This window comes from Trichosurus vulpecula, chromosome 8 (genome assembly GCF_011100635.1).
Source record: "Trichosurus vulpecula isolate mTriVul1 chromosome 8, mTriVul1.pri, whole genome shotgun sequence".
In the NCBI taxonomy this organism is placed as follows: domain Eukaryota; kingdom Metazoa; phylum Chordata; class Mammalia; order Diprotodontia; family Phalangeridae; genus Trichosurus; species Trichosurus vulpecula.
This window is the reverse complement of record NC_050580.1, coordinates 43,333,749-43,355,361: the sequence shown is the minus strand read 5'-3', so window position 1 is coordinate 43,355,361 and position 21,613 is coordinate 43,333,749. Positions and strand designations below refer to the sequence as shown.

General features: G+C 40.8%; 1 protein-coding gene across 1 annotated transcript in view; it reads left to right on the top strand.

The window, feature by feature from the left end:
• Nucleotides 1–21,613, top strand: part of IQGAP1 (IQ motif containing GTPase activating protein 1) — a 125,027-nt gene that overhangs the window by 48,189 nt on the left and 55,225 nt on the right. Inside the window, exons 5-13 of the mRNA XM_036734398.1 lie at nt 4,697–4,773; nt 9,267–9,334; nt 12,081–12,194; nt 12,898–13,076; nt 14,184–14,268; nt 15,376–15,539; nt 16,194–16,278; nt 20,074–20,237; nt 20,454–20,614. Of these exons, the coding sequence (XP_036590293.1) occupies nt 4,697–4,773; nt 9,267–9,334; nt 12,081–12,194; nt 12,898–13,076; nt 14,184–14,268; nt 15,376–15,539; nt 16,194–16,278; nt 20,074–20,237; nt 20,454–20,614 (1,097 nt within the window). The remainder of the gene's footprint in view (nt 1–4,696; nt 4,774–9,266; nt 9,335–12,080; nt 12,195–12,897; nt 13,077–14,183; nt 14,269–15,375; nt 15,540–16,193; nt 16,279–20,073; nt 20,238–20,453; nt 20,615–21,613) is intronic.

Sequence of the window (21,613 nt, the reverse complement as noted above, 5' to 3'; positions counted from 1 at the left end):
ACATATGTATATATATATTTATACACATATATATGCATATTCCTTTCAGCTACTATGATATCGAGGTCTCATGAATCATACACATCATCTTTCTATGAAGGAATGTTAACAAAACAGTTCAACTTTAGTAAGTCCCTTATGATTTCTCTTTCTTGTTTACCTTTTCATGCTTCTCTTGATTCTTGTGTTTGAAAGTCAGATTTTCTATTCAGCTCTGGTCTTTTCACTGAGAAAGCTTGAAAGACCTCTATTTTATTGAAAATCCATATTTTGCCTTGGAGCATGATACTCAGTTTTGCTGGGTAGGTGATTCTTAGTTTTAATCCTAGCTCCATTGACCTCTGGAATATCGTATTCCAAGCCCTTCGGTCCCTTAATGTGGAAGCTGCCAGATCCTGTGTTATCCTGATTGTTTTTCCACAATATTCAAATTGTTTCTTTCTGGCTGCTTGCAGTATTTTCTCCTTGACCTGGGAGCTCTGGAATTTGATGACAATGTTCCTAGGAGTTTTCTTTTTGGTATCTATTTGAGGAGGTGATCTGTGGATTCTTTCAATTTCTATTTTACCCTCTGGCTCTGGAATATCAGGGCAGTTCTCCTTGATAATTTCTTGAAAGATGATAGCTAGGCTCTTTTTTTGATCATGGCTTTCAGGTAGTCCAATAATTTTTAAATTATCTTTCCTGGATCTATTTCCTAGGTCAGTGGTTTTTCCAATGAGATATTTGACATTATCTTCCATTTTTTCATTCCTTTGGTTCTGTTTGATAATATCTTGATTTCTCATCAAGTCACTAGCTTCCACTTGCTCCAATCTAATTTTTAAGGTAGTATTTTCTTCAGTGGTCTTTTGGACCTCCTTTTCCATTTGGCTAATTCTGCCTTTCAAGGCATTCTTCTCCTCATTGGCTTTTTGGAGCTCTTTCACCATTTGAGTTAGTCTATTTTTCAAAGTGTTATTTTCTTCAATATTTTTTTCAGTATTTTTTTGGGTCTCCTTTAGCAAGTCATTGACTTGTTTTTCATGGTTTTCTCACATCCTTCTCATTTCTCTTCCCAATTTTTCCTCTACTTCTCTGACTTGCTTTTCCAACTCCTTTTTGAGCTCTTCCATGGCCTGAGGCCAGTTCATGTTTTTGTTGGAGGTTTTTGGTGTAGGCTCTTGCACGTTGTTGATTTCTTCAGGCCATATGTTTTGGTTTTCTTTGTCGCCAAAGAAAGACTCCAAAGTCTGAGACTGAATCTGGGTACGTTTTCACTGCCTGGCCATGTTCCCAGCCAACTTACTTGACCCTTGAGTTTTTCGTTGGGGTATGACTGCTTGTAGAGCAAAGAGTACTTTGTTCCAAGCTTGAGGGGATGCGCCGTTGATTTCAGAGCTATTTCTATATAGCCAGCTCTGCCACCCCAGCACTCCTCCTTCCTCAAGAACCACCAACCCGGAACTGATGCAAATCTTCAGCAGGCTCTTCACTCCTGCCCTGATCCTCCACTTAATTCCTCCCACCACGTGGGCCTGGGGCTGGAAGTAACTGCAGCTGTAGTTCTGTAGCTGCATCTCCCCCGCTGCCCCTGGAGTGGTGGTTGAACAGCGAACTCTGTCCCCTGCAGCTTTTCCCACTAACCTTCTCTGTTGTCTTTGGTGTTTGTGGGTTGAGAAGTCTGGTAACTGCCACAGCTCACTGATTCAGGGTGCTAGTGCCTGTTCTGCCCGGCTCCTGGTCTGGCTGGTCCTGCTGCCTCCCACGCTGAGCTCCGCTCCGCTCCACTCGGTGTGCGATAGACCTCATCCAGCGACCATCCAGGCTGTCCTGGACTGGATCCCTGCTTCCCTCTGCTATTTTGTGGGTTCTACAGTTCTACAATTTGTTCAGAGCCATTTTGTATAGGTTTTTGGAGGGATGTGGTGGGGAGCTCACGCAAGTCCCTGCTTTCCAGCCGCCATCTTGGCTCCACCCCCAGAAGGCCCCCTCTTTTTTTTTTCAGTGAAATTATGAGGCAAGGTTCTTTGCCAGGAGGGGAGAGGGAAGGAGTATTATGGGAGGTTTGAGGAGAGGTGGAAAGGTTTAGAAAAGCTACTGCAGTGAGTGGAATAGTGAATCAATAGGGTGCCATGAAAGGATCTCCTGGGCATAGTGAGGGCACAGCCGAGGTTGTATAACATAAATTTGTAGCGCTCTCAGCACAGCTCTGTGATTTCCTCCGTTTTATTTCTGGAGCACGTGAGCATAAGGAAGTTGAGGAATTGAGAGATTAGGGTGTTAGGGAAAAATATAAGATGGAAGCCAGCTTGTTATGTATGGCGCCGGCATTCTAGAGAGCACAGTCGAAGGAGTGGTGGGTAGCTTTAGAGTGGTTTGGGTTAAGGGGCATAGATTAAGGGAACATCAAGGACTAAAAACAGGGTTTAGTCAGTGGTAGTTGGGGTTGCGTGATCATTAGGATTGGTAGGGAGGGTATGATTGAAATGTGGAAGTTATGTCAATGTTCATGTGCACTATTATTGTCTGTAGAAATTTGGCTTCTTGGTGGAGTTGTCCCAGGCAGACAGCTGAGGGTGGAGGGAGGTTGTGGTGAGGAGCAGAGGGTGCCCAGGTGGGGAGCAAGGCTGCTGCTGTGGAGTTTTGGGTGTCCAAAGGTGTCCAGAGCTTGATTGAATCAGGGGAGAACAGGCAGCTCCCCTCCTTCCAAGATGGGCGGAGGCAAGAGTATTGATCTTTTTTTTAATAACCTCTGACTTTTAGCCAAGTTGGTAATTCTTGCGTTTTTATCCTCAGTTCTCTTCTCTCATTGAAACATAGTGTTTTTCATTTTCATTTAGGTGTCTTGATTTCACTTCAAGCTCGTCATGTCTGCAATTGGATTTTATCTTTTTACCAAACCATAGTCTATGTCTGTGAGTGGCAGTACTCTTTGACATCCATCTTCATACCTTGGAGTTCTTTTTAAGGCTTTTTATGACCTTATTTTTTTATTTATGATCATTAGGTGCTTTCTTTTGGCCTTATGATCTTTCATTTAGGCCTTCAGGACCTTGTGCTTTAATTATTTTAATAGGTTCCTAGTTTGCTTTCTTTTAACTCTCTTCTCTTCTTCCAAGACTCCTTGTCAATTACTATTGGACCAGTCTTCCTGAAAATTATTCTCATGTCACTCCTCATTTTTTTAGAGCAGGGGTAGGGAGCCTGTGGCCTCGAGGCCACATGTGGCATTCTAAGGGTGCAGCCTTTCAACTGAGTCCAGGTTTTACAGAACAGATCCTTTTATTAAGGGGATTTGTTCTGTGAAGTTTGGATTCAGTCAAAGGGCCGTACTTGAGGACCTAGAAGGCTACCTGTGACCTCAAGGCTGCAGGTTCCCCACCTGTTTTAGACAGCCTCCCAAAACAAATTAAAAAAAAAAGCCTACAGTGACTTCTTGTGACCTTTTGTGTCAAGTCAAACTCTTGCCTGACTTTGAAAATTCTCCATAATGTGATTATGTGCTCCCCATTCATCCTGTAACACAGTTACAATGTGTTCATTACTGTTTCTGGGTATTTCCTCACGTTATTCCTTTTTTCATTAATATCTTTTCCCCTCTTCTGTGTCTAGCCATAGTCCCATCAGTAGTGTGTCAGGGTCCCAGTTAAGTCAAATTCTGCTTTTTTCCTGAGCACTGTCCTGACTACTTCTGCTGTCATTGATCTTTTTTCCTTCCAACACTTACAGTCCATACCACAGTTTAATATGTAATGACATATTGGTTCTTATGGTTTATTAATTATTTTCTTGTATTTTGTTCTTATCCAATTAGATGATCAGTTCTTAGGAACCATGTCTTATATTCCTCTTTGTCACCTAACAGTGATGTGTGAATCACTTGGGACAAGCAGTAATGATATAATTTTGTTTTTGGTCATTTGTGTGTTTCTGGGTACATTAAGCTAATTCAGGTCTGACCTTAATCAAATGGAACCAGATTCCAAAAGGCAAAATACAGTAGACAGATATGATTTAGTGTGATAAGGATGAGGGTTTCGCCAGAGGCTCATGTAGACCCTTAGCTTGCATCTAAGTCGGTGAAACTAGATGACTAAGAATGGGGACCCTGCATGATGCAGGTAGGTTGGGCATGTTGCATCTGTGGTATTTAGAGAATAGAAGACTAACAGAGTTTACACATTCCAAAAGTCAAGATGAAATCTGGAATTCTGGTCTTTTAGAACAGAAGTGGCGAACAAACTCGTGGCTGAAAAACTTCTGAGGATGGCCTGAACCAGATTAAAATATAATTGGGAGATATTTAACAAAATAAAGTATGGTGCAACATAGATAAATCTTATTTGTGCTTTTCTTAAGTCAATATGCAGTCTGCAGGGATCCTTTTCTGTTTGTTTAGAATGTTAGCACAGTCTTATCCTGGGGGTCTTCTGGCCTTTGACAGCTCTGTGGGGTTGCTGGCACTGATTTCAGGGAAGGGGAGGCCAGACAAAGAAGATGACTCAGAATCTCCCCCTGTGACATGATGGCAGAGGCAGGCAAGACTGCATCCGTGCTATGAATAAAATGACTGGGAAGGATCTTTAGAATGTCTAGAAAACTTTCCTGTTGTTATCCCATATAAGAAATGTGTGTATATTTTGTATTATTGTTGGGTGGTAGAAGATGAAATGATTACTGATTTATTCCTTACTCTGCTTTTATTTCTGGGCAGATTTTTTATCCTGAAACCACAGACATCTATGATCGAAAGAACATGCCACGCTGTATCTACTGTATCCATGCACTCAGGTAACCAGTCTTCTTGAAAAAAAGAATGCAGTGGTATCTTAGAGCCTAAATGTAGTAAGCACATTATAGTCTATGAATATGGAATTGGGGCATGAAGCATCAGGCTTAAAATTGGGAAATTGGTAGAAACTGACTTGGCAGGAGAAAGTTCTTGTAAATCCTTTCTGTCACTCATTGCCATTCTCTGTCTGTCTCTGTTTCTATCTTTGTCTCTGTTTTTCTCTGACTCCTGCTTTTCTCTTTCCCTCTCTTTCCCTCCCTTCCTTTCCCTCCTCCCCTTCCTCTCCCCCCACCTTAGCCAAATAGTAGCAATTTCATTAAGTCTATTTTTTAAAATTATATTTGCACATTTCAAAACTTTTATAGATATTATCTTGTTATAACATGGCGAATTGAATCATAAATTCAGAATTTCTTGCTCATTCTTTAGTATTATACTAAATTTCCCCAGAAATATATAACTTCCTTTGAAATATTTGTGGAACAACCAGTTGAATGCATGAATGTAAAGTATTAAAGCAGTCAAGTCGAAACAACTTGGTTTCATTTTGGTTAGCTTGTTAATTTTGGTTCAATTTTGTGCTCATTAGTTGACTCTCAAAGCATACAGTACAAGGTGATGGCATCAGGTTATTTGTTTATTAGTTAACACTCATGCTAACCCAGGAACCCATTTGGTGGCGGCGTCTTTATCCCTTATGTGACAAATGGGAAGATGGGAGTATAATTGACCTGCCCCAGGTCTTCCAGAGAGTCAGTGAAAGATGACCCGCTTCCACATTCTAGTCATAAACCAAGTTTAGGATGATAAATAACCAGTGGAGGAAGGAGCTGTGTAGTAGTGATTCTCCCGTCATGGGAAATACATTTAGTTTATTTGATGGTCAGCTTGGTTAGGGAGCACAGAGCTGTGATTGAAATGATTGAGGTAGAAAAACAAAGTGTCACTGTCTGCTGGTATTCTCTTGTCTGATCTGTAAAAGCTTGTGGAAGTAGGTGTGTGGTTTTAATCCACATATTTCTCCCATTTCCTCTCATCGATCTGATGAGAATCAGTAGCACAGGAATCTAGTGGAGAAAACACATAAGGAAGATTAGTGCAGATGGATGAGTAGAGCACACAGGCTGCTTTAAAATTATGGATGTTTCCCCCTAAAGATGATATCAACTTGCTTGTACCTGGAAGGAAGAGATGATTGGCTGAGTCTTTGTTGATGCTATTTTGTCTGTATGAGCTGTCCTCTCTCTTCTCCACTTCTTCAGATCACACTCACCTTTCCGGACTCCAGCTCAAGTTTTGCCTTGTTTCTGGACACTGACTACTCTGGTACACTCTCATCTGTACCTTTTCTGAATGCCTGTGGTACTTACTGGCATAAAACAGTCATGGTAGCTAGCACAGCAGTTATACAGCACCCTTAGGTTTGCAAAGCACTTTGCCTATGTTAACTCAGTTGATTCTTACTACAACCTTGTGAGGTGGGTGCTGTATATAACCTCCATTTTATAGACGGACCAAGAGAGACTGTCCAGGGTCCCACAATTCTTAAATGTCTGAGGCAGGACTCCTCCTTATGTCTTTCTGACTTCAAGTCTTGCTTCTCTGTCCACTGCCTTACACTACCTAGCTGCCTAACATGATTTAGCACTTAATAATAGATTGTTCTCTCTTTCATGTGTCTTTGTCTTTAAAAAAAGAATTTTTTTTTTTGCTTATGAACTTAACACCAAATAAAATGGGCATATTTACATAGTTGTTTTTTTTCCCCCACACCTAGGTTGTCATCTCTGTATTTTATTCTTAGCTTTCCTGTCTTCCTTTGTAACTCCCAGAGCTCCTGGCACAGTGCTACACCATAGATCGAATGAGATGATTTACGTGAAGCACTTTAAAAGCCTTAAGATGCTCTCTGCATAAATGTTTGCTATTATTTTTAGTAGTAAGCGCTTAGGAAACTCTTGTTTGAGTTAGTGTGTAGGGCATGAGTTGCACCTCCTGAAATATCTCCGTATTGGAGAATTTCTAGATGGGTCTGGATCCCAATCAGACAGATTCTTGGCAGTGTGGTTTGGGTCAGGAGAACATGCAGGCCTCCCTGAACTGACAAGCTGTGCCTGAGGAAAAGCCAGCAGAGGGTCACTTTGCATCTCTGGGCCTGTCCCTTCTGCAAGGTGAACTGAAGCTCAGGCCCTCCTCCATTTATGTATCTCAAGATGAGATTGTTTTCTCATTCCTTGGTTGCTCTAAGCAGTTCTAAGAAAATCTCTCTTGTGTGCTCCGGTGTGTGAATTGTGGTCCCTTTTCTTCTGTTGCACTTTTATAGAAAGTGGTCTGACCTTGGCCAGTAGTGTGCTGACTGAAAGGAAGGATGTGCTAGAAGCCCTTGCCTTCATTTAAAATAGCAAAGCAGTCCGTGTATGCCATGAGGACTTGGTTGGGAAGGGAACATTTTCTTCCCCTTGCTGTCACCTCACCCTTTTTTAGAAGCTTTGTCTGACATTGCTGTACTGTGCTTCCAAGGGGCCTATTGGGGATTTTATTAGATGTGCTGAAATAGCTTCCTTTTCCCTGCAGAAAGGCACAGTGGATAGAGCGCAGGGCCTGGAGTCAGGAAGATCTCAGTTTAAATCTGACCTCAGACACTTCCTAGCTGTGTGACCCTGAGCAAGTCACTTACTCTCTGTCTGCCTCAGTTTCCTCAGTTGTAAAATAGAGATAAGAATAGCACCTATCTCCCAGGGTTGTTGCAAAGATCAAATGAGAAAATATTTAAAGTGCTTAGCAAAGGGCCTGGCATATAGTAGGCCTTTAAAAATGCTTGTTTCTTCCTCCCTCCCTTTTTCATTTCCTCATTTTCTCATCCCTTTTCTAAAAGAAGTTGTGAGCAGGTTATGCTTCCGTGTCCTGGTTAGCTGCCATTTTCTTTTGTTGTATTTTTATTTATCTTTACCCCTTCCTTAAAGCATAGTTATTCCTGAGCTATACATATAGCAAACATTAGCCCAGTTAATTTGGATCCAGATCTCTAAACATTTATCTCATATTTCTGTAATTCCTTTTGTTGCTGAAAACTTAGACACTTCAGCAAAGTATGATTTCATTGGTGTATACTGGCAATGTAGAAAGTGAGTGTGAGTGGGTAAGAAAGTCTTAATTGATGATGTAAAACACAGGCTAAAAGCAGGTAACATTAGTATGCCTTCTCTGAGGTTGCTAACGCTTCTACCCAACAAAATTATCTTGAATTTATTTTGTATATACTTATAATATGTGTGTTATCTCACCAAATAGAATGTGAGCCTCAGGGCAGGGAATGTTTTAATTTTTCTGTCTTCACTGTGCCTAGCACCATGCTTGGCATATAGGTACTTAATAAATACTTATGATTAAACAAACTATTGATTGAGCTAGGGTAGTGTCATTTGATTGCTTGAAGGCATGTTCTAGAAGATGAGAGGTAAGCCAATTGACTGGAGAGAGAGAGAGAGAGAGAGAGAGAGAGAGGAAATTGAACATTAGAGCCTGACTTGTAGGTGTGGACCTGGGTGACTGAAAGGACCATTGTGCTCTCAGCAGCTCGACAGGAAGTTTGGAGGAGAGGGGCCAGTGTAGAAGGGAAGAAGATACTGGGAGTTCCATTTTGAACATGCTGATCTTGAGATGCTGATGGGGCACATTATGGCACAGAGATCCAGCAGGCAGCTGGTAATGCAGGATGGGTGTTCAGGTGATTAGTAGATGTAGGTGTTATCTGCTTTGGTAGAAGTAATATTTGATCTCACCAGAGAAAATGTCGAGGAAGAGAAGAGGGTCCTATAGAGCCTTGGAGAATACCCATGCTTATAGGACAGGAGATGGATAGTGATCAGCAGAAGAGATTGAGAGAGGCCAGGAAGTGAAAAGAACCAGGAGGTGAGCAGTTGTCATAGACATTAGGGGTAAATGAGTATCCAGGAGGGAGTCATTAACCACACCGGAAGTGTCAGATTGCAAGTAGGATGGGGATTGAAAAAGACCCAGGCGCTCAGAAATCACAGCCACATGGGGCTGTTTGGTAGAGAGAGAAGAAACTCCACATACTTCAGGCCTTGAAGGCTTCACCAGAATGTAGCCCTGTACCATTAGGTTGACCTTCAATCAATAAGAAAAGTTGGATTTTTTTATTTAGTAGCCTTTATTTAAGAAGAGAGAGAAATGCATAATTCATTTCAGGAAGATTTTCTTCTGAAACAGTATAAATAAAAACCCAAAATTTTTGGAGCTAAAGTGTGACTTTAATAATAAGCTTCTTTTTTGAGCAGGTAAAGGTACAGTCCAGAAATAAATTGTACTATGAAAAAGCCTTGAATTTATAAAGGTTGCTTTGTTCTTTTTCTGATCCCCCCTTATCCCTTAATTCTTCTAAGAGCAGCAGGTAGAACTAGCTGCATGTTAATAACAACGTACAGGTTTAGAGCAGAGTTCTAACTTTTCTACATGTTTTGTCTTCTAGCTTGTACCTGTTCAAACTGGGGCTGGCTCCCCAGATTCAAGACCTGTATGGCAAGGTCGACTTCACAGGTAAAGAGCTCTGCTTTTGAATTTGGATTTGGTGCGTTTATGGCATGAAAGAAAGTGTATAAATCATCTCATCAGTCAGCTATCCCTGTGGTCACATACCTGGAATTTAAATGGTCCCACTGTGGAGTGGGATTGGAGTGGGGCTGGAAAAAAAATTCGCATTTATTTATATTCCTTTTTGATATTTATGGAAATGTATGTTTACGTGCATTCTGAATATCTTTACTTTGCCCAGATGTTCATGTTTTCTCAGTGTAGTTATATGAAGGCAAGAAAGAAGGGACAGGATTAGCAAAGAGGTTGTGTGTTATCTGTATGTGTGGGGGGAATCACATATGTGTATTGGAACTGTTTTTGTAGGTCTATTGTAAGGAAGGACTCATTGCTATTCTATATAGGGAATTTTTTGTCAGAGATAAGTCAGGATATCTCACCATTAAACATGGCTTCATTTTTTTTTTATCATTTGGCTTATTATATTACCTGAGAAATAGGTCACCAAATTACAGAATCTTAAAAAACCCTTCCTTCCAAACTGATACTTGAAAGTAACCCTTTTCACAGCGCACTAACAAGTGATCATTCAGTCTTTCCTCAAAGATTTCCAGTGAGAGGGAAGCCAGCTATATCCCAAGGCAGCCGATTCTGTTTGTGGATAACTTCACTTGCTAAGCAGGTCTTCCTAAAACAAGCCCAGGTTTCCCTCTTTTTCACTTCTATCTGTTGTCTCTAGTTCTTTCTTTTTAGACTGAGAGGGATAAGTCTTAATTTCTTTTCTACATGGCCGTCCTTTGATAATTGAAGATAACTATCATGTCCCTGCTGGGTCTTCTCTTCTTCAGGCTAGAAAGCCCCAACTCTTTAAATTCTAACATGGCATGATCACTTCCTGGTTGCCCTTCTATGGACAGTCTCCACCTTATATATGTTCTTTCAAGACGGAGGGCCCATACGTGAACACAGGGCTTAGGATGTTGCTGGAGAAGACAGAATGCAGAGGATCTCTGGCTTCCCTAGGACTAGAAACTCTGCTTCTCTTCATACAGCCTAGCTTTGCTTTAGTTTTGGGGCCTGCCAGATCACACTGGTGACTCACTGTATTTGTAGTTCACAAAGGCCTTTAGGTCTTTTTCAGATAAACTGAGTTTTAGCCATGGTGGATCTTATACTTTTTAAAGGTACTTTGTTGACGTCAGGTATAAGACTTCACTTTATCCCTTTTAAAATTCATCCCATTAGATTTGGTCCAACCTGCTGTCTTATCAAGATCTTCTTGGATTTTGACTTTGTTATTAATGACTTTGCTGTCTCTCCTGTCTTTGTGCCATCTGCAGATTTAATAATCTCAATAACACATGACATAATAATGTCATCAAGTCATTGTCAAGAATATTTTATAGTACAGGGCCAAACATGGCTCCCTTGCATATATTTCATTGGAAATTTCTTTTCAGCGAGTCTTTTGGTAGTGTCATTCACCCAATTTGGATACATCTCATCTAGCTCCTTCCTGTATTTCCTTTTTTTTTTTCTTCACAACATGATAGACTTTGTCAAATACTTAAAAATCTATGTAAGCTACATCTACAGAATTCCCTTGATCTACCAATCTAGTCACCCTGCCAAAAAGAAAATAAACTTGTGATCTCTGCTACATTTTTTAGATAATCGCCAGCCATTCCTTTAATAATGCTATAGACTTTTGCCAGATATTAAGGTCAAGTTTGTTGACTATGTTTTGCATTTGCCATTCTCTATTTCTGAGGATATTTTCCCTTTATAGTTCAGTGGTAGCTTTCTCATTCTCTGTTCTCTTTCCCAGAGTCTTGAGAGAGGTTGAGCAGTCCCGCCTGCCTGTTCTCCCAGTACACTGGGCTGTAGTTGTTTTTTTTTCTACCTGGTGACTTAAATTAACTAAGGACAACTGGATGCTTTCTTCCTTTTGTTATACTTATTGGTTCTCTGCTGGCCATTTTTATTCTGTTCTTTCCAGTCTAGAAATCACTTTGCTCAGATAGAAGAAAACCAGAGAAAGAATCAGGCATCTTCACTTTTTCTCCATCATTTTTATTATGGTCTCACTCATTTCAGGCAGAAGCCCTATCCTTTCCTTGAGCCTCTCTTTTCCTCAAAGTAGTTTGAAAAACACAACAAACCTTTTTACCTTTTCCCTGTGAGTCTTTATACTGGGAACCTCTTTTGCTTCCATCTTATGTGTATTTATTTTAAGAATCTATGTTGGCTGATCAGTTCCCTCTGTATTCATGTTGATTTCCATAGACATTTCCCTATTTTTCTTCCCATTGGAATGGTTTTCCCTTTGTATCTTTTAAACCATTCACCTCAAATCATATAGCTACTCTTATCAGATGTGAACATCACACCCAGGTTCCCTGACTTTAAGCTGAGGATTCTCTCCACTATAGCGTGCCACCATATCAGATGAGGATTAGTAACTTGGGCTTCACAAGTCCAAGAGATGAGATTTGTAAATTTGTCATTTGGTGTTTGATGCATTTCCCCTTCACCTTTCTCCCCTCCCCCATCTGCCCCATTCTTGCAATTTTTTTGTGTATAGCAAACCTTGCTGCATGTCTTCACTTTAGATTCAGTTATTATTAGGACTTTTCAATGCTCTTGAATAGGTGAAGGATTGGCGAATGCCCACTACCTTTATTTCCTGAAGTTTTGTATCAGCCTTTTTGTAGAAGGGGGATTAAATCAGCTTTTTCCTTTCATCTTACAGAGGAAGAGATCAACAACATGAAGAGTGAACTGGAGAAATATGGGATTCAGATGCCTGCCTTTAGTAAAATAGGGGGGATTCTGGCGAATGAGCTCTCTGTGGATGAAGCAGCATGTAAGGAAGGGATTTTATGTGTTTGGGTGGTATTATAGTCACACATTCAGATAGCTCAGATTGTTGTGATAATCATAGAGTCTGAGGTTTTGAAAGGATCTGGTAAGTATTTAAAATTCATTAAGCAATTGGATAGAGCAAAAGGCTGCCTTAAAGGTTCTCTTTCAGAAAAGTATTTCCTACCCATGAATCAAAATCATCCAAGATTTCTTGGGAGAGGCAGTAGTAGAAATGACTCCTGAATCATGAACATCAGCTGAGGCATCACAGAGGGAGATCAGTTTATGTTTGCCTAAGGTCTTCTCCACTGTGATGGAAGAGATCCAACCTGGGGATGGTGGGTTGCTCTTGATGTTCCTGTTTATGGATGATATTGTGCTGGTAGCCCCGAGCTGTGGGCATTGGAGAGACTTCTAGATGAGATTTTTAACTCTTAGAAAGAGTTTCGCTTCATCATTCACATGTGAAATATGAAGTAGATGATGTCTGTTAGCCCAATTACGACATGCATTTGTAGGGACAGCCAATAAAATTTATTCTTCAGTCCCTGTCTGGGCCAGACTGTACAGATACACAGTGCTTTGGGCCCAGATTTGAACGGAGAAGAATGGCCTGGATTACCTTCAGGAAATTACTCCACTCCTTCAGTGAGCTAGAACACCTCTCCATACAAATGTAATGTTACGTACTTTTATTTTTCCAGTGCATGCGGCTGTTATTGCCATCAATGAAGCCATTGAACATAGAGTTCCTGCTGATACGTTTAGTGCTTTGAAAAACCCCAATGCTATGCTGGTGAATCTTGAAGAGCCATTGGCCTCCACTTACCAGGATATACTTTACCAAGCTAAACATGACAAGATGGCAAATGCAAAAAATAGGGTAAGAACAAAGTTTCTCTGATTATGGACTTGCAGGTTTTTACTGATCTCTTCACTTTAGCCTTAGGGATTGACTCTGTATTGGTTATTGCATTTCACCTAGACCTTGTTTTATAAATTTTGCTACAGAACTGTTATTCAGGCTCTGAATGAAGGTCTTGAATCTGTTTTATTGACCATGAAAGGGCATTTCTGGGGAAAGAACAGTCTCTAAATTTTAATATAACTTTTCTTTTTCAGCCTTTTATAAGTTTGAGATGACTACACATTGTTGTTATTCCAGGGCATGTTAATTCTGTAGTTAACTTTGTTTTAACATTTTTACTGTGAATATTTGCTTGACCATACAAAATGTAAGAAAACTCAATTAGGAGTTTTTGTATGTACTCTTGATGTTGGGAGTCTGTAATTTGAAACTTTTCAGCTTCGTTTCAGCTAGTTTCTAGATCATGACAGAGTGAAGCCAGTTCCAATTCTATAATTTTCCTCATATGTGTTCTCCTACAGCAAGAATTAGTGACTCCTAGCACAGGTGCAAAAGATGGGATGCAAATTAGTTACTGCCACCAAGAGCCTTTCCTACTGCTAGTGTGCTACTGTTAGCAGTCAGAAGGAGGCAGGATGCGTTAGCCTTCCAACTCACTTGTCTGCCCCCTGGGGTGCAGGAGAGGAGATGTCCCCACCTTGCAAGTTTTGTGCCATCTGTTGCTTAGGGTCCCCTTCTTACCAACGGCGTGCCAACAAGATAGAATGGCTAACCTCTCCTCCAAGCTTGTTCCTACAAGACCCCTCTACTCTCTTATTCCTAACAAATCATTTTAAATATGTAATTGGTTATAGACTCCTCTTCTTAAGTCCATGAATTTATTATAAATGAGTTTCATCTTTGTCTTTCATTTCTTCTGGGTGTTCTTGGTGGAGTAAAAATGGTGTTTTTCTCAGCATAAGCACTTTTGTACTTGAGAAATCAAATCTATTTAATCATTTTTAGAGCCGTATAAAATCTAGGCACATGTGTAAGCCATATTTATAGCCCCAAGAGGGGCAATGGTACTTTCTAGCCAAGTAGGGAAGAACCTGGGCTGATTTTGCTTCGTCTTATCCTCAGACAGAAGACTCCGAAAGAGAAAGGGATGTTTATGAGGAGTTGTTGACTCAGGCGGAAATTCAGGGAAATATAAATAAAGTCAATAGTAAGTATATCACTTTGACTCCTTCCTGGTTTGGTGGTAAAAAGGGATTAATTGGTTCTGTATCTCCCACTCCTTCTCTGCTCAGGAGGCCTTGTTTTCTTAATATCTTGCGTTGTTCTCTCTCTTTCGCTCTCTCCCTTGCTCTTTCCCACTCTCATTCAGGCCTCTTTACCTCACACTGCATGACTGCAGTAGCTTCCTGACTGGCCTCTTGGCCTCCTATCTCTTACTCTTCTAGTTTGCCTTGTACGTCGTTGCCAAATTAGTTTTTCCGTAGGTACCTTAGACTTCAGTTATGTCATTTCTCTGCTTAAGAACACCTCCCCTATCCAGACTCCTCAGTTTTGCTTGAAAGCTCTTCATCACCTGGTCCTGTCATTACTGTTCCTCCATTACACCGTCACAGAAGCTCCACTTTGTTCAGATCCACCTCCTTATCTTCCTGGCCAGTTGTGCCATGCTCACTGCTACCTAGTGCTGCTCCCCACTTGGATGTCCTTTCATACGCCTTTCCTCCAGGCCAAACTGCATTCATCTCAAGTCCACTGCTGTGAAGTCTGCCCTGATTCACAGTGTTCTTTGCTTTCTCCTGGATATTTTCTAGAGCAGCTTGAAGTAGAAAGTTAGAGGAAGATGATTCATGTTATTATTATAAAACCCTTCTGCCTAGTTTAGTGCTTTGTATTTAAATATTTGCTGAGTAGTTGAACATATGTAGCAGTGTTAAACACCTTGGGATTATATATAACCTGTTGGTTAAGAACATGGTGATATAGTACACAGACACATACACACATTTTAATTCTCATGTTAGTCTTTTGTACTGGGGTTGGCCAGGTATAGCCTCATTTCGAAAATAGAGAAACTGAGACAATGGGTAACAATTTTTTTTCATGGTCACAGAAAATGGCAGTGAAGAAGCCAAATCTTCTGCCTGCTAGCTTAGTCTTTTTTTCTATCAAGTTTTCCGGAGGATGTGTACCCATCATTTTATATTATAGTGGAGTAAGATGGTATATGGACTAGATTTCTGGGGTCATAGGCTGGTATCATCTTGTCATGGAGATGACCAGGTAAGTGGTCATCCCTTTCTCTTCTCCTTTCTAGCATATTCTTCATTAGCCAATGTGGACCTGGCTTTAGAGCAGGGAGACCCATTGGCCTTATATCAGGCGCTAGCAGCCCCAGCTTTGGGCCTTCGAGCACTGCAGCAGGACAACTGTGATTGGTACTTCAAGCAGCTCCTGAATGAGAAGCAGCAGAAGAAGCAGGTAAAGAATCCTTTAGCACCGGGGAGAGTCTGTCTGTTTGAATCCTTCACTGTCCCTTCAACATTTTTAAGGGGGCTCCATTTTGAGGGTTTTCCCCTTTACACATTTCTTTGGCTGGAGAGTGTGTAGAAGCTCCCACCTCAGAGCTTCAGGGCCAGAAGTGGCCTTCGAAGCCCAGTCTGATCTCTTCATCTTTGAAGTGAGGAAGCCAAGGCTCAGACAGGTGAATGTCACATAGGTAGCATGTGACAAAGGCAGGATTTGAATCCAGGGCTTCTGACTCCAGGCCCAACATTTTTTCTGAGTACCAGATAATTGTGCGTGTCACTCTGTGCTTGTGAAGCATGTAGGTTATGGACTGAGAAAGTCCCTGTTTAATTTCATGTAGTAAATTTTTTGAAATCCTAGTATTTGGGTAACTGGATCATTTAGTTGGGAAGAAACCCTAAAAGAAGCTTGGGTTGAATTTTATTCTAGGAATTAATACTAAAAAGCTTTAGATAACTCCATTTTTTGTTCAGGTTCTCTTATTCAACAGTAAGCTGAAATGTTCAGATAGTGCCATTGTCTTTGACTGTTGGATCTATGTGGATTCTTGCTGAGAATACAGGGTCCATGGAAGACTTATGTGAATGTCGATTTACTTTTCTTCAGAGTGGAGTGATTGGTCCATTGCAGAAGGAGGACCTGCAGGCTGGAGTGGATGCTGCTAACCGTGCTGCCCTGCAATATCAGAGAAGTGGGTGCCTTCATTAGGTGTTGGTGTAGGGGAGATGGGGGTGGGGAGACAGAGGGCTGTATCAAAATGCCACAGGACAATTCCAGGTCAGTCTAGCCCCTTGGAGAGGTGCTGGAGCCAGATAGCACATGCCATAGAACCACTGGGTGTCCTTCAGGGGGCCTGCAGTTATACCTGGATTTAATGAAGGGGCGCACGTTGGCCTGGTCAGTCTTAGTGCCCTCCTGGTCTGGAGATGTCAGGGAAGCTAGCTGGTTTCTGGGCTCCTTGGGTTGCTATATTTGACATTTTTGTACTGACTTTGAAGTTCTCTGAGCTAATGAGATACTAATAGGTATCTAAGAATAATAATAATAGCTAACATTTGTGTAACTGCTAACTGTGTGCCAGGCCCTGTGCTGATTGATAAGCATTTTGCTATTATTATTTCATTTAATCCTCATGATAACTTTGAGGAGTAGGTGCTATTATTACCCCCATCATACAGATGAGAAAACTGAGGCAGACAGAGGTTAAGTGACTTGCTCAGGGTCATGCAGCAAGTAAGTATCTGAGGCCAAATTTGATCTTCCTGACTGTAGGCCCAGTGCTCTGTACTTTGTTCCACCTAGCTGCCTCTAATCTGGGATTAGGCCATAACCTGATGTTGGGATAGCCTTGCAGTTTAGCAAAGCTAAGTAATCTCTAGTGATATTTCACTATTGTTGGTACTAAAATAAAGTGAACATTTATGTGTTAGGTTTCTCTACAGGAGATTCTACTTTTTCCTACGTTTGACTGTCTTAATATTTCCCAACAAGTATTTTGGATTGTTCTTGCAGGTGAACTTCAGACAGGTAGTACTTGGGTAAACTGACTTAATAGATTGTTAAATCTACTTTGATGCAGGCTTTCCATTTTATACTTGACCTGAATTTATCTTCTCTCTATCTAAAGTATTTTCTTTAGTGAACTTACAGATATTCCTTTTCTTGGGCAATGTCTCAGCAAAGTGAGGCTAATTAGCCAAAATGAGCCAGAGCCTACAGATTTATGGTCCCTTTGAAATCTAGGTAATTTTCCAGAATATGAACACACCCAGCATACGTAGGTCTGCCCTCTTGCCTGATTGTATACTTCTCCCCCCCTTTTCTCCTTCCCTACCTGGATGTCTTATGTTGAGTATTCCTTTGTGAATTCCTTTTTCTCCTTCTTGGAAAGCAACCAAACTGTCCTCTTGGCCACTGTTGCCACCTGTGGCTGTGCAGGGGATGTGCCTTAGCAGACACCTTCTTCCTTCCTCCATGCACTTCTGCCCTCCATTGGTTCCTGCAAATGCTGTGTATCCTCCTTTTCCTCTGTCTTTCATATCTCAGTTAATTATTTAGGCAGTCCCTTCAATATAACAAATGATTCTTATGCACCTACTGTGTGCCAAGTGTGTGCCAGGCACTGGGAAAACAAAGACAAAAGCAAATTAGTCCCTGCCCTCAATGATCTTACATTCTCTTGAGTAAAGTGAAGAAGAAAATAGAAAGTATTTCGAGGAGAGAGGTATCATTAAACTTCGTTATTGTGGAGAAGATATGTCTCTTAAGTGAGCTGTGAAGGAAGATGATGATTTTGAGAGTTACACATGAAGGAGGAGTATATTCTACACATGGGAAATAATTTGCGCAAATGAAGAAATGAGAAATGGAACGTTAAGTGTGGTAAATAGCTAGTGGTCCAGGATGGTTGAATTGTATAATACATGAAGCGAGCTAATGTGACATAAGCCCAGGAAAGGTAACTGAGTCAGATTACAGAGGGCCTTGAGAGCCAGATTGAGGGGTTTGTATTTTATCTGATAGACAATAGTGAGTGTTTTAAGTTTGTAAAGTAAGGGAGTGATGTGGGCTCAAATTCTTACATCAAGGTGCTTTTAAAAACAAGACATTATACAGCTACAAGGGGATACTTTTGTTGAATATTTTGAGCAAAAGAATGGAAATGGTATTTTAGGAATATTAATGTGGTGATGGGGATAGTGGATTATACAGCTACAAGGGGATATCTTTTGTTGAATATTTTGAGCAAAAGAATGGATGTGGTATTTTAGGAACATTAATCTGGTGACAGGGATAGTGGATAGATTGGAGAGTGGAAAGAATGTCATAGGGAGACCTATTAGAAAGCCAAGCTTTGAAGGTTAAAGAGTCTACTCTCCATTTTATCAGCATATTTTATCTTACTTTAGACAGATAATAAGCACATATTAAGTCCCTACTCTGTGCTAAACTCTGGGGATACAGAGAATGGCAAAAATAACCATTTTCCTTGGAGAGTTCACATTCTAATGATGAAGCCAACATAGCCATACAAGATAGGTACCAAGTAGGGGAAGGCACTCGTAGAAGGCGGTGCCTCAGCCGAGTCTTGAAGGAAGCTCAGGAATCTGTGAGGCAGAAGTGAGGAGGGTGGCAGCCAATGCAGAGGCTCCAAGATTGGAAGTGGGATGTCTGAAGAACAGCATGGCAGCCTGTGGAGTGAGGTCACAGCCTATGTGGAAGAGAGGAAAGTAGGAAGGGCCTGAGTTAGGAGGGCTTTTACATCAAATAGCAGACTTTCTGTTTGATTCTAGAGTAATAGTGAACCACTGGGGTTTTTGTTTGCAGCTGGGAGGATGGGGATTGGCTTTAGAAAAATCACTTTGGTAATTCAGTGGAAGGTAAATTGGGGTGTATAGAACCTCATGGCCTGAAGGTCCAGTAGAAGGCTCCTGTGATAGTGCAGCTGAGAAGTGATGATGACTTAAACTAGAGAACAGTGCAAGTAGGGAGGAGACATAAAGAGGCAGGGCTATGAGTGTGGGAGGAATGCCAAGGTTTGGCAGCAGATTGTATAGAGGGGGTGATTGAGAGGTAGAGGATGAGCCTTCGTGGGTCTGAAGATGATACTCTGACAGTAATGCAGAAATTCAGAAGAGAGAAGGTTCAGTGTGAAAGATAATGAGTTCTGTTTTGGACAAGTCTGAGTTTGAGATGTCTATGGGACATCCAGGTTAAAATGTCCAAAAGACAACTGGAATGGCAGGACTTTGGCTCAGGAGAGAAACTAGTGCTAGATCTAGAGATCTCTTGTAGGACGATATATTAACTCCTCTATTTAACTTTTAAAGCCCTGTACATCCTAATGGCAACTTATCTTTCTTGACATCATTGGACATTTCTTTCTCTCCTGTACGCTGTGATGAAGCCAAATTGAACTTTTCTCTTTTCCTTATATAATACTCCATCTTTCATCTCTCTGTCTTTATAGTAATTATCCAACATACCTGAATTCTGCCTTGTAATATCCATCTGTTTATCTTTTCTTTTAAAAGGGAGGGAGGAAGGGAAGGACCGAGAAGGGTAAGAGAGAGAGAGAGAAAGGGGTGAAGAAGATGGTAAAGAAAGGTAAAGAAGATGAAGGAGGCAGGGTGAGACTGAGGATGGGTGGTTTTTTTAATGATGGGAGAGACATTCCCTTGTTCCTAAGCAGCTGGGAATGAGCTGCTGCATAGGGAGAGACTGAAGATGTAAGAGAGTGGGAATGGGAGAAGGAGCAATCTGTTGGAGAAGACAACAAGGGATGAGATCTAGGGTGCATCTTGTCAAGACGGGCCACTTCATTTGAGATTGGAGTTAAGGAGGAGATAGTGGGGAATGTCTGAGTAATTGAGATAAGGAGGGAGAAAGGGGAGCAAATGGCCTGAATTTCTGTAACCCAAATTGGGCATTTCTGTTCTCTTAACATTACAAGCCTTGCTTTTCTCATCTCTTGTTCATCTCCCAGGGTTGGCAGCAGTGACTTCAATTAATGCTGCGATCCGAAGGGGTGTTGCTGAGAAGACTGTGTCAGAGTTGATGAATCCGGAGGCTCAGTTACCTCAGGTGTATCCTTTTGCTGCTGAGCTTTACCAGAAGGAGCTGGCTACTTTACAGCAGCAGAGCCCTGATGTAAGTAACTGAACCTGTGCAGTTTGTGAGGAACAGAGCGTAGAAGTGGTCTTCAGAATCATTAGGCTAATTCAATAGTGTTCCTCAACATAGCTGGACAGCATGTTCTTTTCAAGTAATAAATGACTTCCATGTTGGTTCTATTGAAATACCTCCCTCCCTTTATAAGAGGTGATATTCTTCACAGCTGTTTTCCCTTGTCTTTGTTTTGTTTAGCATAACCTCACCCATCCTGAACTCTCAGTTGCAGTTGAGATGTTGTCATCAGTGGCCTTAATCAATAGGGCTTTGGAATCAGGAGATAGAAATACTGTCTGGAAACAGCTGAGCAGTTCAGTTACAGGCCTTACTAACATTGAAGAAGAAAATTCCCAGAGGTGAGTGACCAAAGAAGGAAGAAATTTAGAGGCTTGTAAATATTCTCTTTTGTTTTTCTTTAATGAATTTTGTATTGACATCTTTTATTTTTAAGTCTTCTAAATTTCCCCATATTTCTATTCCCCTTACCTCTTCCAGAGAGCCATCCCATGTAACAAAGAATATGTTTTAATGAAAAAGAAAAAAAAATTAGCAAACAGCCCAGTACAAAAAAAGAAATCAGAAAATACATGCAGTGTTTTACACCTGTGGACCTCTCACCTCTGCAGAAGAGTAGTGGGATATGATTTCTCATATCATGTTTTTTCTTTTTATTTGCAGCATTCACTTTTGGTTGTTTTGTGGTTCTTTCCTTTTTCATTGTTGTAGTCATTGTTTATATTGTTTTCTTGACTGCTTCGTTCTGCATCATTTCATAAAAATCTTTCCATGCTTCTCTGTATTCCTCATATTTGTCATTTCTTACAGCACAGTGATATTTTATTATATTCATGTGCCACAGTTTGTTTAGTCATTTCCCAGTTAAGACACCTGCTTTGTTTCTGGTTCTTTGCCCCTACAAAAAGTGCTGCTTTAAATATTTTGGTGGATTTTGGCTTTTTTTCTTTTTTTTTAATCTATGATCTCCTTGGGGTATATGTCTTTAGTGTAATCTGGATCAAAGGGTGTGGACATTTAATCACTTTATTTGCATAATTCTAAATTACTTTCCAAAATGATTGGAGCAGTTCACAGTTCCACCAACAGTAGTGTACCTATCTTCCCATGTGGCCCTTCCAGCATTGTTTATTCCCTTCTTTGCTGCTTATGAGGTGAAACTTCAAGGTCGTTTTTTATTTTGACTTCTCTCATAATTAGTGATTTGGAGGATTCTCTCATGGTTAATAGTTTGCAATTCTCGGAGAGCTGTTTGTTCATATCCTTTGATCACTTATGAGGAAATGGCTTTTGGTCTTACATAGACATAGACAGACACCCCCACACACACATATGTACAT